Here is an 18,719-nt window from a genome sequence, read left to right as displayed (position 1 = left end):
AAAACCTTCCCCATGCTGTTTTTATAAAGAAGGCTAATGTACACATACAAATAGTGTATAATCATTTGTAATCTTGTAAATAACAGGATCAATAAATATCACTTTATATGATGTGCATGCATGTTTAATTGTGGTATAAGACACAACAGGGGAATGTTGCCACAGGACAATAATCAATGACATGGTGGTGTGATGCATTACAACTGTATGCCCATCATGTTTTATTCCTTTTAAACCACAGCAATATGTCATGGATTACCATTTTTATTAATTAAAGAACTTTTATAGTTAGGTTTAATGTTATGGAGCATCTGTGAAACAAATAAACCCCTGTTATCACTTATGTTATAGCAGCTACTATAAACATTTGTCCTTTAACTTTCTCTTGAAGTTAATGAAACAGAAAAACCACAGCTTGTCATGTTAGAGAGAAAGCCTGCAAAGCCTGCTGTGCTGAAGAATTTCCCATGATGCAAAACTTAAAGGAACAGCTTTACCTCTGACTCTTACAAAGCACTGACACTGGAGACTCATTCCATAAACAGCACATATCTAAATCTGCTTATTATCAGGCTTAGTTTATGTGGAGTGTTTGCTTACACAAGTCCCGGTGAATGAGCGGTTTCTACAGAAATGATAACGGATTAGAATGAGCACATTAATATAAACCTCTGAGTTGAATTACAGTCTTCACAATTGTCAGAGCTGCTATTATAGAAAATTAATCAGCATCTTCTGATCAATCAGATTAGGCAGTGTTTGAACTTGATCCTTATGCCATTTTTTTTCAGTAACAAGTGCCCTTTGTAGTCACTGTTATTCGTCAAAAATGGCTGCTGTGGGCACGACCCCTTCGAAGTCTCCTGTGCAGGCTTTATCACAGAAATGCTAAACTGTATAAGTGCTTTTCTTGCATGTTTCTTTAAATTTCTATTTTTCCCTCATATGGTGTAGTCTGAAAAGAATATACAGTGCACACACACACACACACACACACACACATATATATATATATATATATATATATATATATATATATATATATATATATATATATATATATATACATACATACATACATACATATATATATATATATGTAACACTTTTTAATCAGAGTATAGCATCAAGTCAGTTAGACTCCTGGGATATTGATCTGGTCAGTTAAGTAGCAGAGGGGGTTGTTAATCAGTTTCAGCTGCTTTGGTGTTAATGAAATTAACAACAGGTGCACTAGATGGGCAACAATGAGACGACCCCCAAAACAGGAATGGTTTTACAGATGGAGGCCACTGACATTTTTTTCCCTACTCGTCTTTTCTGACTGTTTTTCACTAGTTTTGCATTTGACTAGGGTCAGTGTCACTACCTGGACCCTACAGAGGTTGCACAGGCAGTCCAACTCCTCCAGGATGGCACATCAATACATGCCATTGCCAGAAGGTTTGCTGTGTCTCCCAGCACAGTCTCAAGAGCAAGGAGGAGATTCCAGGAGACAGGCAGTTACTCTAGGAGAGCTGGACAGGGCCGTAGAAGGTCCTTAACCCATCAGCAGGACCGGTATCTGCTCCTCTGTGCAAGGAGGAACAGGATGAACACTGCTAGAGCCCTACAAAATGACCTCCAGCAGGCCACTGGTGTGAATGTCTCTGACCAAACAATCAGAAACAGACTTCATGAGGGTGGCCTGAGGGACGCACAGACCTCTACAGGCTAGACAGTGGGACCCTGACTGCCATTAGGTATCGGGATGAAATCCTTGGACCCATTGTCAGACCCTATGCTGGTACAGTGGGTCCTGGGTTCCTCCTGGTGCACAACAATGCCCGGCCTCATGTGGTGAGAGTATGCAGGCAGTTCCTGGAGGATGAAGGAATTGATACCATTGAATGGCCCCCACGCTCATCTGACCTAAATCCAATAGGACACCTCTGGGACATTATGTTTCGGTCCATCCGACGACGCCAGGTTGCACCTCAGACTGTCCAGGAGCTCAGTGATGCCCTGGTCCAGATCTGGGAGGAAATACCCCAGGACACCATCCGTCGTCTCATTAGGAGACGTTGTCAGGCATGCATACAAGCATGTGGGGGCCATACAAACTACTGAGTACCATTTTGAGTAGCTGCAATGAAATTTCAGCAAAATGGACTAGCCTGCTGCATCATTTTTTCACTTTGATTTTCGGGGTGTCTTTGAATTCAGCCCTCTGTAGGTTTTTCATTTCCATCAAACGATGTGGCATCCTTTCGTTCCTAACACATTATCCAGTCCATATCAGTATAGATATCCAGCATGATCTTTTTCCCCATTGAGATCTGATGTGTTTTCAAAGTGTTCCTTTAATCTTTTTGAGCAGTATATATATATATATATATATATATATATATATATATATATATATATATACACGCACACAAGTTATATTTTATGTGCAATCTATGAAGGTTAGGTGACTGTTTGATCAGTTATCTAACTCCAAATAGTGTCTCTAGTGACTTCAATACTCTGAACTCTCCGAAACATGAGTTTTTATTTTTCCTCATTGATTGATAAATTCTCAAGCACTTTTGAACAAACAAGTCAAAGGCATAGTGAGATGAAAGGTCAGGCTTTGCGCGCTCTGTTTGCTGTTCTGCCTCTGAGCCCCACCATGGCACATCCAAATAGGTTGCTTAGTGTGTCACAGCAGCCGCAAACATGTAGTACTTGACATCTTGTTTGTCTGACATTTCCCAAAAAATGTCAACATAAACAGACATTGGTTTTTAATGAAGAACTGAAAGCTGAGAGAATTTGTCCACGTTTCCTTTTTCTGCCTGCTCATAAAATGTGCAGCCGTTTAAAGATCTTTAATAGTGTTTTTTGTATGAAGGGTTAGAGGGTTGTGTTGAGAAGCAGCAGGAGGAAAGACAAGCTTTGTGGTGCTGGAGCAGCTCAGGTCGGGTACAGCTGGATTTGCAGATAAACCACATTAAGGACCTGTTTGCATTGTGTGCACACATTTCTTTCAGCACCTCTCCTAATGCATGCTGGGAGTAGAATTGTGTCCTATCACAACTTCCTGCTTACTCTGCCATTAAGAAATGAAGGGACCACCTTCCTCTCTGCTGCTAGCCCCTCTACTTAGGCCTTATCTTCCAGTTGCATCTGTATACACACACACACACACACACACACAAACACAGCACTCATACACACAGTAAAAACACAAGACATCTAATGTTTGGGGTAATTGTCTTTAGCAAAATGCAATGCTCTGGTTTAGTGACATAACTGAGTGATGGTGTTTGTGAGAACGCTGGTGATTAAAGCTGCTGTTGTCTCTGCTCCGGGTGTCCGGGTGGCTGAGAGTATGCATGTTTATTGTCATGTTTTGCCAGGTGGCTCGCCAGCTGCAGCCCTCTGTCATCTGGATCGGAGACGCTGAGAAAACATTCTACAAAAAAGTCCCAAAACCAGAGAAAGAGGTATGCCTGCCAACTGGCCTGTATTTTCAGTTCACAAGTGCACAAACACCCACAGAGACATTCATGCACACAATAACTGAATAAAACAAAAGACGACAGGTGTCCCACTGTTGTGAGATAACTTCTAAAATGCATTATGGAGTCATGTTTATCATCAGGATTTGCGACGCTGACTGAGTTCATTAGCCTATACTGCCCTCTTGTGGCTGTCAAATGATACATTGCCCAGATTCTCCATCTACCCTTCTGTTTATACCTTACTGCTGAAGATGGAACCCAAAAGGCTGAAGAAAGACCTGCCAAAAGTGGTAAAGTCCATTAAAGCAGAGGATCGTGTGCTGCTGGTTGGGACATCTCGCAGACCTTTCGACGCAGATCTCAAAGCATTGTGTAAAGTTTACAAAAAGATCATCCTGATTCCCAGACCAGACTATGCTTCAAGACTGAGTAAGTACGAGTGTATAACTGAATGTTACTTTATAGCATCACTACCTCTTCTAGAAATGTGTGATGGGATGTACTCTGTGTGTGTGTGTGTGTGTGTGTTTGTGTGTGTGTGTCTGTCCATCTTATCTATTGTATCTATTGTCAAAATATGTCATTTTCTAAAAAGAAATATGCCACAAAGATTAATTTATCTACTAATTCATTTAATTGCTCTTACTGTTATATTTATCCTTAACATTTTTTAAACCTGATTTGTATGGATGAGCTTGATTTCTCACTTATATTTTCGTGCAAACACCTTTATCACACACTTCACTTCACTTCACTTTATGAGACAACGGAAAAAAGATACTTTCATCCTTGACCAATAAGTTACTACTTATCTTAATATTTTATCTTATTTTTATTCTATTATAATGGTACATATAATAGTGAACAATACATAATGGTTTACTTGATTCTTTGAGTGCAGGCTGCTTAACTGGATTGTAGTGATGTGTGTGTGTGTGTGTGTGTGTGTGTGTGTGTGTGTGTGTAGATCTATGGAAAGAGCTGCTCAGGGTGAGAGGTGTTCAGTTCAGCCCCTCTCTGGACCTCAGCTCCTTGGCTAAAGTCACAGACGGCTACACTCAGGGTCACATCCTGCAGGCTGTGCGGAGTGTCTTGACCTCTCAACGCCTCAGTCGGCAAACCAAGAAACCCCTCACTGCGCTGGAGTTTATCCCTCCTCTTGCCAGACAAGACCCCATCTACAAAGAGGAGGAGGAGGCATTTAAGGTCAGAAGGAAACAGCATGACATGACTGAGACAAGTCATTTATTAAGTACAAGAAATATAACCATATAAAGTATAACCCTATAGTTTTATATTTATTCACACACATGATATTGTTAGTGTCCCTACCTAGCCAATGCTAGTGACTTTCATTCAGGAGAACCCAAGAGGTATTGATGATATTTTCTATAAAGCAGCTCTGGCACTAGTTCTGGCAGCAAGGCAAACCACAGGTTTATATTAAACCAAAGGTACGTGATAATAGATACTACTTCTACTTGTTTCGCAGCCATTCCACGATATTAAATGCAACTATATGTGTTACCAAGTGGCACAACAGAAAAGTGGTCACCCTATCATCCAGAGATCTCGAGTTTGAATCCCAGTAATGCCACAGCCATCCGTGACCGGGTATACAAGACAGCAAAATCGTGCTCTCTTGCTGGGAGGGGCATACTTTCTCTCCCCTGTCAATCAGAGCGACACTAGGCAATCATGAGTATCTGTGAGCCCATGTATGCAGAAAGGGGAGCTTAGCACTTTCCTCTGAGTGTGTTGCACAGCCCCATGATGCAAGAATGAGCAGCAGTTCAAAAAGATGTGTTTGACTGGATTTACATGTCATCAGAGGAAGCACATGATAGCCTTCATCCTCCCCAGCTCATCGCTGTCATATGATAGGGGAGAGTTGACTGATGGGTAGGAATTGGCTGTGATTAAATTAGGGAGAAAATCAAGGGGGGAAATGCAATAATAAATTGATAAAATTATATGTTGTTATGTAAGTAATAAAAACAAAAATAATTGTTGGCAAATTGCTGTGGTATAAGATGAATAAAACACTTCGATATGTGCTGTTATAGGAAAATAATCAACTTTGTGGTGGTAAAGAGGGATGACAGCACCTGATTATTTTACTATAACAGAACATCCTGAAGTGTTTTACTCCTTTCTCAGTGCATCTATTCCATCTCAACCTGCAGATCAACAGCATAATGCAAACATGACAATTGAAAGATTTATGTGTATATATATATATATATATATATATATATATATATATATATATATATATATATACACATACATACACACACACACACACACTGTCACAAAAGTCTCCATACATACACTTTTTAGTGTTCCCAAATTTTTCATCCTTATTAAATTTTTTTTTATGATATTATTTTATATTTTTTTCAACACGTTTTTAACACGTTTTAGCAAAATGTAACTTTATTCACAGAACATCCTCTACATGATTGTAATTGCATGTCCATCACAACCTTGCTACAGCTTCCCGATCCAGCTGTGAGAATGATTTCAATACATTGTTCTTTTGTCAAAGGCATTCTTAAAACTTTTTAATTTCCCCTATGTATGACTTTTGTGTCACCCTGTGTGTGTGTGTGTATATATATATATATATATATATATATATATATATATATATATATATATATATATACACACACACACACACACACACACACACACACACACACACACACACACACACACTGATCAGTCATAACATTAAAACCACCTGCCTAATATTGTGTAGGACCCCCGTGTGCCACCAAAACAGATCTGGCACAGAGGCATGGACTCCACCAGACCTCTGAAAGTGACCTCATCTGGCACCAAGAGGTTAACAGCAGATCCTTTAAGTCCTGTAAGTTGCAAGGTGGGGCCTCCATGGATTGAGACTTGTTTGTCCAGCACCTCCCACAGATGACCTATTAGATTGAGATCTGGGGAATTTGGAGGCCAAGTCAACACCTTGAACTCTTTTTGCAGTGTGATAGGGTGCATCACTCTGCTGAAAGAGGCCACTGCCATTAGGGAATATCGTTGCCATGAAGGGGTATAGTTGGTCTGCAACAATGTTTAGGTAGGTGATACATGTCAAAGTAACAACCACATGAATGCCAGGACCCAAGGTTTCCCAGCAGAACATTGCCCAGAGCATCACACTGCCTCTGCCAGCTTGCCTTCTTCCCATAGTGCATCCTGGTGCCATCTCTTCCCCAGGTACGTGAAGCACACGCACCCAGATGTCCACATGATGTAAAAGAAAACGTGATTCTCAAGACCAGACCACCTTCTTCCATTGCTCCATGGTCCAATTCTGATGCTCACATGCCCATTGTAGGTGCTTTTGGCAGGGAACAGGTATCAACATGGGAACTCTGACCAGTCTCTGGCTACAAAGCCCAATACGGAGCAAACTGCGATGCACTGTGTGTTCTGACACCTTTCTATCATAGCCAGCATTAACATTTTCAGCAATTTGTCCTACATTAGCTCTTCTGTGGGATCAGACCAGACAGGCTAGCCTTTGCTCCCCATGAGCATCACTGAGCCTTGGGCACCAATGACCCTGTCCCTGGTTCACCGGTTGTCCTTACTTGGACCACTTTTGTTAGGTACTATCCACTGCATACTCCCCACAAGACCTGCTGTTTTGGAGTTGTTCTGACCCAGTCGTCTAGCCATCACAATTTGGTGCTTGTCAAAGTTGCTTAGATCCTTACACTTGCCCATTTTTCCATGCTTCCAACACATCATCTTCAAGAGCAGACTGTTCACTTGCTGCCTAATATATCCCACCCCTTGACAGGTGCCATTGTAATGAGATAATCAATGTTATTCACTTCACCTGTCAGTAGTTTTAATGTTATGGCTGATCAGTGTATATATATATAAACTTATATATATATATATATATATATATATATATATATATATATATATATATATATATATATATACATATATATATATAATATCGTCTTGTCTAATGGCAATGTAAACCTTAGATCTCCAGACCGTGGTATTACAATACAGGCAGTTATTTTAACATAGGCATTAAAAATAATTAAATTAATGTAATAATCCATGTGTTGTCGTATGCTGGCAGAGTTGGTACAGCAGGACTCCAATGGGCAAGAGACGAGCACGGGCAAGAAAAGCATTTCAAGAAGCAGCAGAGCTGAAAAAAGGAAAGAAGAAACATGGAAAGGGCTTAAAATCGACAGCAGAGGCAAAGGGGAAGAAGAAAAAGAAGTGAATGTTCTGCTGTTTCACTGAGAGCTGTAGTGATTGTCTGTTCAGAATATCAGAACTGTTCCAGTTTATTCCAGGTCTTTAGTTCCTTTCCTAGAAAAACTTTACATTTTATTATGATATTTATTTATATTGTACTGTTATATCATGCTTTAATGTAAAACCTGAAGACAAAAACTGAACAACTTTGAGGGGAAACTGCAATTCCTCATCTGGCCACTGGAGAGCAGCAGCAGGCTTTCTCATAATTCTTCACACAGATTTGTTTATTTCATTTACCTCTGTGCTTGTAGCTTAATATGACATGAATAAATATTTTAATTTGTTCACTAATACACTGATTAATGCAAAAGATCACTGAAATCTTTCATTAACATGCTGTTAAGTACTCTTACTTAGGTACTATTCTACTTGGCATTCTACTCATTCTACTCATTCTGCTCATTAAAAGAGCTTTTAGTTTGCTAAATCCAATGTCACATTGGCCAGACCAGAAAAATGAGTTTAGTGACAAATAACACATCAACAACTTCTCTTATTGTTAATGTTTTCATTTATCTGACAGATAGATTCTGAATGCACAAATGGTTTGAACATATCACACACAAAACAGATGAACAGACTACGGTTCGTTAAAAAAAAATAAAACCCAAATGATGTTCTTACCATAAAGTGTCTTGCATATGTACTCACATATTTACCTTTTCCACATTTTTAGTGTTACAACCTGGAACTGAAACAGACTTAACTGGGATTGTATGTCAAATCTGTAGCTTATTAGTGAAGAATTGCTTAACATTAGCACATTTTGCCAGTAGCTGATTTTATGGCCCTGAGTTTATTGCTCTATTTTGAATTTTTCAATTCAGTTACAGTCCACAAGACGATTTTAGTTTAGGACACAGATTAAAAATTCATTCTGTGTCGCGGATTAGAACCTTTATCAGGCTGGTCCTGGCCTGTGAGTAGTGTGTTTGACAATATTCAGTGCACGTGGTATTGATATTGTGCACACATAATATTGCCAGCACCCCTGAAGACCCCCTAGATTATGGACTTGGGATTTGATTGTCTAAAGATGGATTAAGGAGTTCTTAATTTCACTACATTTGCATTGCAACATCTCGGCAGCTGAAAATAATGATTGCGAAATGAATCATATAAAAGATATGTGTTGTGTTGTGTTGTGGCAGTGTCTCTCCTGAGCAGTCTCATTTAGCTCCTCAGCGATGGAGTTGCTAATTAGCCTGTGTAATGGGCCGCCATGCCCGTGGGTGCCAGCATGACTGCGCTGCAACGTCTCGGCCCAACTGACAGGATCATTCTGTGCCCGCTGTTCGTGTGCCAGTCTGTTCCACCAAGCAGCTGACCCACTTCCTCTTCCCATTCTCTTCCACTTTTCTCCTCTTCCTAATGGAGTTCCAGCCTAGATTTGAATGTTCTCATATTAAACCCTTTCATCCTCTTCTCTTCTCTTAGTCTTTTTTCTTATCCATCTCTTGATCCTTCCATGTTACCCGCTTCCCTCGTTCTCTGCGCCAGGTGGGTTTATAGAGCATGACAAACACACTCAAGACTCTGTGCTCCTTCCAGCTTCGACTCACATCTAATTGAATTATTCAGGAGGGTGTGTGTGGATGTGTGTGTTCTCATCCTGAAAGCCCTGAAGCTAAGTATCATGCTATGATAAGTGAGATTATTTTTTTTACCTCTTTTCTAATTCAAATGTTAAAGCACATCTGCTAAAGTGCACTCACTTATAAAGGCCATCTATTGTGTACCTTTCAGTAATGAAGCATGCAGTCCAGTGCACAGTGGCTGTATCTGTTGCTGACATTACTCAGTCATAAGGATGAATTTTTACGGCTGTGTTCAACACTTCATTTTTAATTAATCTGCCCCTTTTGACTGCTTACTGTTCTCATAGGTAATTTCATAACCCTGCACACATCTTCCCTTCAGGAGTGATTCTAATTAAACATTATTCTAATTGGATTAGTCACGTGCATCTTTTCATCGAGAGTATGACGCAGTGCAAAAACAAAGACCATCGTTTCAAGGAACTTTTTAACCATCATGTCTCAGTTAGTTTATTTTCTAAGGCTTCAGGGCTTCCTGCAGCTAGTCACAACTGTTTATGATGATGCATCCAGATCCTCACACTCCTCTCTGTCATGTGACCTTACCAAACCTCAGACCCTAAAACTGACCCTTAGGGTGAAGAGTGAGACATGTCCAATTAAAATGTTTTCTCTCACTTAATGGAGATCGTAAAAGTGAGCTTTGGCAGGAGGTCCCTGGGAACAAGACCTGTCACATCAGACTATGTCTGTTTGTGTGGAGAACACAAACTGCTCAACTGTCATAAACAGTTATAACAGTTGATGGCCTTCGCTCTTCTGTGCAATGCCACGTTCTAGCTCCCAAAGATGTCATTTTGAATGCTCCAATTACTGAACAATTAGCCAGCTGGGTATTATAAAACAAAGCAATTAATGTTATGCTAATAAGCATGATTTCTAGAAATTCTCTATCATTTGCTAATTATTCGTTAATTAGCCTGAGTTTTGTAGCACATAAAATTACGTGTGATTAATCAGATTCTGGTATTTAACAAACTCCTCTACACAGCTGGAAGAATCCTCATATCACTGCACAGCATGGGGTTTGATCCTGCAGGCAACCTGAACAGCGAGTTTAGCATAAATTTATAACACAACAGTCATTAGGGTCATTAAGGTTTGAAGAAAATCATGTTTACATTGATCCATTTACTCAAAGGTACTTACCAGTGAGGCAGAATCCAGTCCTGTGATACAAGTCCTGTTTAAAGACTCAGAGTGTTTCTCAAAACATGTTATTTGTTGTTGTGTTTTCATGAATGTCATCTTCCACTGGACAAAGCTGAATTCCAATAAGCCAAGTGCTGAAAATGTGTTCTTAATTCTACCTAAATATCAAGGGTGCATCAGTTGGTGACTTGTCAACAAGAACAAATTGATAGCTCCATCATTCATTGCGCTGGTGTCCTGTCAAAAGTGCATTCCGGCCTCATGCGCAGTGTTCCAGGGATAGGCTCCGGATCCACTGTGACCCTGACTAGGATAAGTAGATACTGAAAGTGATTGAGTGAGAGGGAGAGATCATTCATTTCAACAACATGATACATAGCTAGATGTTTGTATAGCTATTGTAAAAATTTTTATTCTAAGAAAATTTGGGAAATGGGTAATACAGACAGTGAACATTTGCTCATTTTATGCCTAATGTGGAAATCTGACTGAAGGAGGGTCTAATTAGCTAAATTCACAGGCTAGCAATGACCTCCTGCTCTAACTTATACAACAGTATTCTTCATGTCCATGTACCTGCAACTTTCGGTTCTTCTCATTCTTTGTACCATGAAACAACTGACCAGAAAGAAGTGAAAGATAGTTGCAAAAAGTACAAAGTACACTAGTCACCAGTCACAAGGTCACCAGTCACCTCATCATCCGGATCCTATCCTGGGAACACTGAGCACAAGGTGGGAATACACTGTGGATGGTATGGACATAGAATACACTATGGACACCAGTCCATTGCAGGGCACCATGTACACATATTCATTCACATCTAGGGGCAATCTAGTATGGCCAATAAACCTATAAGCATGTTTTTAAAAGATGGGAGGAAACTGGAGAATCTGGAGGAAAGCCATATGGATACAGAGAGAACATGTGAAACTCCACACAGACAGTAACCCAGCAGTAACAATTCATTACTGGGTGTATAAAATTCAATAGATTTCTTGTTTCAGTGACATTATGGACCTCTTTGCAAATGCACAAAATATTAAATATACATTAAATATCAGACTCAATGGTAGGACAAGTTGATGAACAGAAGCTTACTTATGGAGTGGGCACTGACAATAATTACCAGCCCTTAAAAGTTATGTGGGAAGGAGTGCAAACCTGTTACATCTTTATAGATCCTTTGAAAAGCTCCTAAAAGTGTCTACAGTGAGAGTGAAGGGGACAGGTAGACTTAGTGTACATGCTGGGACACTTGAACCAGGTGAGCTGTTCATGAAAGGCCAGGTGTGCTCCTTCTCAATTACACCACTGCCCCACTACCTAATTACCGGCCACTCTGCCCAGGTCACTCACTCCAGCAGGGGAATCTGGGAAATCACAGACCTGCGCTGACTTTTAGGGCTGGGGAGGGACAACCCCAGTGAGCACATTTTATGGCCCCTGAAAACCAGAAGTGCAAGTGATTATCCGCATAGCTCTTATTTTAGCATGGGTTCCCCTCTAGCCAGTCCAACCTAGAAGTCCTAGCAGGACAAGCCCTCATCATTAGAGTAAAATGAGATGAAAGAGACAGGCTGTTGGTTTAGTGCTTTGTATAAATTTGTATACATTAGTTATGTTGTCTTCTGAATTATTTTCTAGACAAAAGATTCTACCTGGAGACATTTTTGATAGACAGTCACTCAGTTGTAGGCTTTTACTTGGACACCAAAGTCCTACACAAACACATTCACACACTCAGTTACACCTTCAGGCCATTAAGCATAGCCTATCCACCTAATGGCATTTTTTGGGAGGTGAGATGAAACCAGAGAACCTGGAGGAGACCCACACAGACACAAGGAGAACATGCAAAACTCCAGACAGACCATAACCTGAGCTCAGGACCAAGCTAGGGACCCTGAAGCTGTGAGGCAGAAAAGTTACCCACTGCACCACCCTGCCACCCTGCCACCCACTTTTAGTATATATTTAGAGTAAAAAAGTATGCCTGGTAGTATTTCTATATTTCCTTAGAAATCTCCATGTATAACTGTTGTCATTGCAGTCTTAACTATTCAAGGTCACCTAATTCATACAGAGGGTCCATAGGGACTGGGATACCACAGTGGTTAGGGTTCTGAGCTATGACAAATTATGAACTCAAATTGTGCCCTTGAGCAAGACGCTTAGCTGCTCAGCCCTGTGCTTGCATTGTATCCTTTCACAAATGAAAGGATTGCTTTGGATAAAAGCATCTGACAAATGAATACACAGAAATGTCCTGTTCTGAACCATACTGCTGCAAAAAAAAAGTCTACTGTTTGTTTGAATGTGAATGGTATTTTATGATCCTGTGTAAACTAGCATCATAGTTCTGAGCCCAACTTCATACACACATAAACACATGCATATGACCTTGTGTATCATACACTCTTGGGAGAGCTGTTAAAGCCTCTATGTAGAACCCTATTACACTGGGTTTCTTTTTAGACAAAGTTCCAAGAAGATCCCTTTTAGAAAACATGAACGGTTAGCTATCCAAAGAACTAGCGAGGAACTACTTTTTTATATTTTGTACCCTGAGCCAGCATGAACAGGATCAAGTAGAAAGTAAAAGGTGACAGGACATCATTAGGAAGATTCATCACTTGGTGACTAATAATACAGAACACACTGGAACTGCTATTGACAAGGGTTCTCCTACACTCTCTGAAGAACAGTTTGACATTACAGAAGTGAGAGCACTAGACCAGCACAAAGTCTGTTTTTCCTAACACATTACACATCTCATCACAGAGCTAAAATAAAAGCTTTGCCACAGCCACATTTCTGTATAGGCATTTGCTCACTCTGCAGGCTGGCGTGGCTGTGGTGAGCAGGCGGTGTGTATTGGGCCCATGTAGGACTAATTAGTGTATGAAGAATGAGAAGACAGAACTCATTAGGCCTCAGGAAGGCTGAGCATACTGTCGCCCTCTCGCCGTAATAATGTTGAATCCACTGCAAAGCCGAGACACACAACACTTAATCAAATGTCCGCGTCTTCAGGATTAACCCTGCTGCTGACACTCTCTCACTCATCGTTCCCACTCGTCTGTTTCGCTCTCCTTTGATTCTCTGTCTACCTGTTCACCTGTCTCTCTCACTCTTTAAGTCTTTGTGTTGACAAGCTGGTCATAATTGACCAGGTGTTTTTCATTCTTCATTATCACCTCTGATGCGACATGATGAGGCTGAACTAAGTGGTAGAGTTCAGGTTGCTCTGTTATCTATAATGGCTCCATAAGTGATGTGTCAAAGTCTTTGAAATTACACCCAGCAAACAACACTTCTTGGAATTTCTAATAGGGCTAGTTCTACATGATTTTACCAGACTATGCCACTTTGATCCGATTTTTTTTTTTTTTTTTCATTTTTAAAATAATTGCTAATGCAGTAACCTTTCTTGAGTACCGAAGTTCATCTTATTTGTGTTTAAGAGTCTCCCTATAGATTTGATAGAATAATATCTGAGCTAACAAAGCAGTTAGCATGATGTTTCCACAGAGGAAACCAGGGCAATGAACAAGGAACTAACCCAATTTTAGTATCATAAGACTTCCACTCTATTTTAGTCCTCTCGCCTGTACCAGTAATTAAGCATGTAATTATTAAATAATCGTCTTTTGAGACGTGTGTGAGCAGCCTGGGGTGAATTTGCGTCAAATCTAATATGGCCACCATGTGTGAGACCGCAATGAGGGCAGACTTGATATTGATAGTCTGGACTTCTAAACCCATGATTGTCTCGTGCTTAAATGTCTGTAATTCTGTCACATTAGGCCCAAAATATGATCAGAGAGAGACATGATGGACAGTAACCAAAACCTAGCCCTGGATTTGAGTGGTGCAATGGTGGAAATTCAGTAGAAACCAATAGTAACCAATGCATTCAACTAGCTGTATGTTCTTTTCTATTAGAACATATTCTAGAGCCAGGGTAGGGAACATAAAGCATAGCTATGGAATCTGTTTTGTTGTTGTTCTGTTCAGTTCTGTTTTTTTAAATGACATTACAGTATGAGATCACCATCAACCTCTATGAAAGTTGTTATACTTGTTGTAGTTATTATGAAGATATAATAATTATGAGCTTAAATGACTTAGCTTAATTTAAACCCCAATAGCCTAAAAATACATATAAATATTGTCAACTAGAATCATGAAGCACAGTTATTAAAATGAATAAAGATGGGGTTAATAGGATTTGGGGTCTATGAGTGGAAGGTTCAGGAATTAAATGCTCCATGGTTCCAATGAACAAATAATGTGGTACACATTTGTGTAATATTTGAATCATTGGATTGTGTTTGTTAAATAGACGCTGCCTTCTCACACTAGACGGGTTCTCTGGTTGCAGAAAGTGCTTTGAGCAGTGCTGTGATAGAGGTCTGTTACAGAGCGACTGCTAGGCGTTTTAAAATGACTATAGCCTCTAATTAGGTGTGCGCAGAACATCTGGATTTTTAACGTTTGAGTTATATGTAAGTTTGGCTTCTGGAGTGGACTGGTGCTTTGAAAAATTATGATTTGTATGTGTAGCCTTTTTCTGAACCCAGCCCTAGCCTGGCTTGTAGTTAAAGCATGTGTCCTGAAATTGCCTTGTGGAGAACACCTGATAAATTTAAAACACATTAAGTTTTTAAAATACAGATATGCTCCATAATAGCCAACTTACCTGAACATGAAATTCTGCTAGATTTAAACTTATCCAAATAATAATAATAATAATAATAATAATAATAATACCAACCATCAAAAAAGTGCTATAAATTATAGACAGTGTATGATGTTTTGATGTTATAGAGTCCCACCAAACCACCAGTTTAATCTTTTCAGAAACAAAAACACACAAGTCACAAGTAGAAGTCAGTTTGTGGATGAAACAGAACCTCACTGGCATCCTGTTGGACATCACGTACACTACATAGGCTGTAATTTCATGCCACATACAGAGACACATTTGGTAATTATTTAGGTGAATCCTGTCTTTGGATGCCTGCACTGTTATGTCTAATGCATATAATGCCAATCTACATTTAATGACAGTATTAATATAATAAATGACAGAAAGAAACAGTGACATTTCAGGCATGTTGTGGGTATAGAGCTCCACTGACTAACTCCTCTACACAAATTTTATGCCAGCACCGTGTTTGCCCCCCGTCGTTCATCTGTCTTAAAAACGTGCCCTTGGGGCTCGAATCACTGATGCCTCACCTCATTTCCTCTCTTTAATAAAGCAAGATGAATTGGGCCATGGCGTCGTGTCATGGTGTGAACCGTTTAATGCGTGGCACGTTACAAATGAAACACTGAATGCAATGATTACTGCAGTGCTCAGGACCTATTTTACTAAGCGTGACTGGCGATGAAAATGCGCCCGTTGATACAAATATCTGCCTCAAAATGCCAATTGGCCTAATCATGGGGGTGGCAGAGTAGCCTTAAAGCATATGCTCAAACCGCTTCATGCTCACTAAATAAAAATCCTGGTAGTTTGGGTTATAGCAGGAATGAAGGCAAGTGGATTTTTTTGTATTGCCAGCATTAGAGAAAAGACTCACTTAATATATAAAATCTACACATGGTTTTTAGATATTTTACATGTAATGTATCCAAAAAAATCACATGTAGTGTAGGTGATTTTATTTTTCCCATGTGATTTTTTTTTCATATGATTTACTTATTATCACATGTGACTTTTTTTGTAATTAATTTACTTACTCATGGGGGTTTTTGTACAAACCTGTTCACAGGTTAATGTTTCATATGTAGGATGTGATTTTATCACATTATCTGCATGACATCACATGTGCTGTTTGAGGGCATTACATATTAAAATGCACTTCCACATGTGATCACATATTACTCACATAATCACATGGGAACAACATGTGGTACTGTATGTGACGTTTTCGTAAGGGCATACATACACATACACAATACGGTAGGATGAAATACAATGTTTCCAGGACCGAGCAATATATGAGATCTGTTCAATAAAGAGTGAAAATATGCAAAAAGAACAAAAAAAAAAAAAGAGCAAAGCAAAGTATATACACAGGACAGGATGTGTTGTAAACTCGAGCTACACAGAACAACAGAAAAAAATCAGCTGCCAGATTTTCTGAAAATGTAAATCAAAGCTCATGACTTCTTTATGTATATAATGTAAATAATAATTCAGTTAACTCAGGTAAACTGACACGTATACCACTGGATGAGACAGCAGTTGGTTAAAGCTGATACAGTGTAATATGCTTAGTTACATGTGCCTTAGCATGGCCAGATAAACTATATAAATAAACCTATCCCCAGACCCAGTGTAAGTGTGCAAATGCAGTCTTTCCACTGCCTCTGTGAATATTGACTTATATGGGAGATCATGAGCACTACTTGACTGGAGAAGAGGATCAATAAGCCCTGTACTTATTCCTGCACCTTAGGAGGAACAAATTCGCCAGGCTTGATCTCACATCGTCCTGGGACAGTTTAAAGGTTAATAAATCAATTTCATTTAGATCAAATGATCCACAATCGAAGGCCAGCAGGCCAGGGAGTTTTAATAGCTGTCTTTGAAACAATGGGAGAGGATTAAATGTGTATACTGCAGAAAAGTGGTCGTGCCTGTGGCCTTTCCTAATATGTCTGAATCAGGAGTGAAGGAAACAGCGAGTCATGTTTTCATTGGGAGAGGCGAACTGTGCCGAATAAATTATAGCTGACATTTGGGTCTTGATGAAAAGGTTGAGCCTGAGACACGGTAACTAAATAATGTTGAATGGTCAAATGCTTCAGGCAACGTTTCCGAATCCATTTCCCAGCAAAACTGCGTCCAGCAGCAATAAGAGCCTTTTAATTGGTTTGCCCAGTGAGTAAACCACTTCCAAATGCAGGGGCATTTCAGCACAAGTGCCATATGTCCCAGCGTGTGATATACTACAGCTCATGCATGGTGAATAAAGGTGTGCTAGTTTCAGTGTAGATATTCTACAACCATTATCGCCACTGTTGCACTTTATTGTCCCTGTGCTGAAGGTCTTAAGGGCAGTCAGTGTCTCTAGGGCCCTTCCTTAATTTAGCCTGCGGTAACGCTTCCCTTACTTCCACATAATGGATGACCCCACACACCACCATGCAGGAAAGGTTTAATTAAATCATACTCCAATCATAATCCATGTTGTTAATTAAACTGGATAATTTATAAGTACAAAGGGGGGTATTTATTAACTGGTCTCTAGTGCTGGTGCTATGGCAGCATATTAGAGAGAGTGTTACCCCCCACCACCACCCCATTCCCTCACACCCCCCTCCAATTCTCTCTCCTTTTTCTATTGATGCCTCCACATGATTGATAATGAGACAGTGACTGCTGTACTATTTGTCTAATGGCTGTGCAATTAAATCCCCTTGTAAATGACCCATGCCTCATTTCGTTCTAATCTATGGAATTTTGATTGAATTTGTCAGTGCTAATTGAAAAATACTGCTATTTAATGTCTGCATTGCAGTTGTGGCTCAGGCTCCCATTAATGAGACAGTGTCCCTGTGACCCTGTGCAGGGAAGGGGGTGTCCTTGATTTGGATCAGGGGGGTGGCAGAGCAGAGGTCATGGTTTTAGGGTGGGTGCAGAAAAGGTCCCCAAAGATTAAGAATAATTTGAGCCGTGTACAAAAAAGGCCAACATGGATTTTAATGATCTGACTGAAGAACATGATTATAATAAATAAATAAATAAATAAATGGGTGCAGATCTTTGAGACCAAATGTTTCAGTAAATTATCCAAATTGCATAACACTAAACATATTTGCTTTGTATGAATACATTACGTATTTGAAAAAATTCCACCTATGCTGAAGATATATAACTAAATATTTTGTTATCAATTATTTATAGGTCTAGATTTAGTTTACACAAATAGGTTTAAAAAAATTGGCTAAATTGAGTTACTAGGACTTGGACTGTGTCATTTAAGCAAATACACTAAAAATATTAGGGAGACTCAGAGTTATAAATCACTCAATGACTCATTTTCTATGAAACATATGAGTACAATCATTGTTTTCTTGTGAAGTAGAATTGTCTTCAGAATATTTCATATTCTAAATTAATTTGAAGTAGATTTGTAGCCATGAG

The 18,719-nt window shown here is 39.6% G+C and overlaps 1 protein-coding gene across 1 annotated transcript in view; it reads left to right on the top strand.

Moving 5' to 3' along the window:
- iqca1 (IQ motif containing with AAA domain 1) overlaps positions 1 to 8,093 on the top strand; it is a 51,006-nt gene extending 42,913 nt beyond the window's left edge. Inside the window, exons 16-19 of the mRNA XM_034310497.2 lie at positions 3,384 to 3,470; positions 3,740 to 3,917; positions 4,456 to 4,694; positions 7,615 to 8,093. Of these exons, the coding sequence (XP_034166388.2) occupies positions 3,384 to 3,470; positions 3,740 to 3,917; positions 4,456 to 4,694; positions 7,615 to 7,764 (654 nt within the window). The 3' untranslated portion in view covers positions 7,765 to 8,093. The remainder of the gene's footprint in view (positions 1 to 3,383; positions 3,471 to 3,739; positions 3,918 to 4,455; positions 4,695 to 7,614) is intronic.
- The last annotated feature ends 10,626 nt before the right edge of the window (positions 8,094 to 18,719 follow it).

The sequence above is a fragment of the Pangasianodon hypophthalmus genome, chromosome 2 (genome assembly GCF_027358585.1).
Source record: "Pangasianodon hypophthalmus isolate fPanHyp1 chromosome 2, fPanHyp1.pri, whole genome shotgun sequence".
Classification (NCBI taxonomy): domain Eukaryota; kingdom Metazoa; phylum Chordata; class Actinopteri; order Siluriformes; family Pangasiidae; genus Pangasianodon; species Pangasianodon hypophthalmus.
Note: the sequence above shows the minus strand (reverse complement) of the source record. Positions and strands in the feature narration are given on the sequence as shown.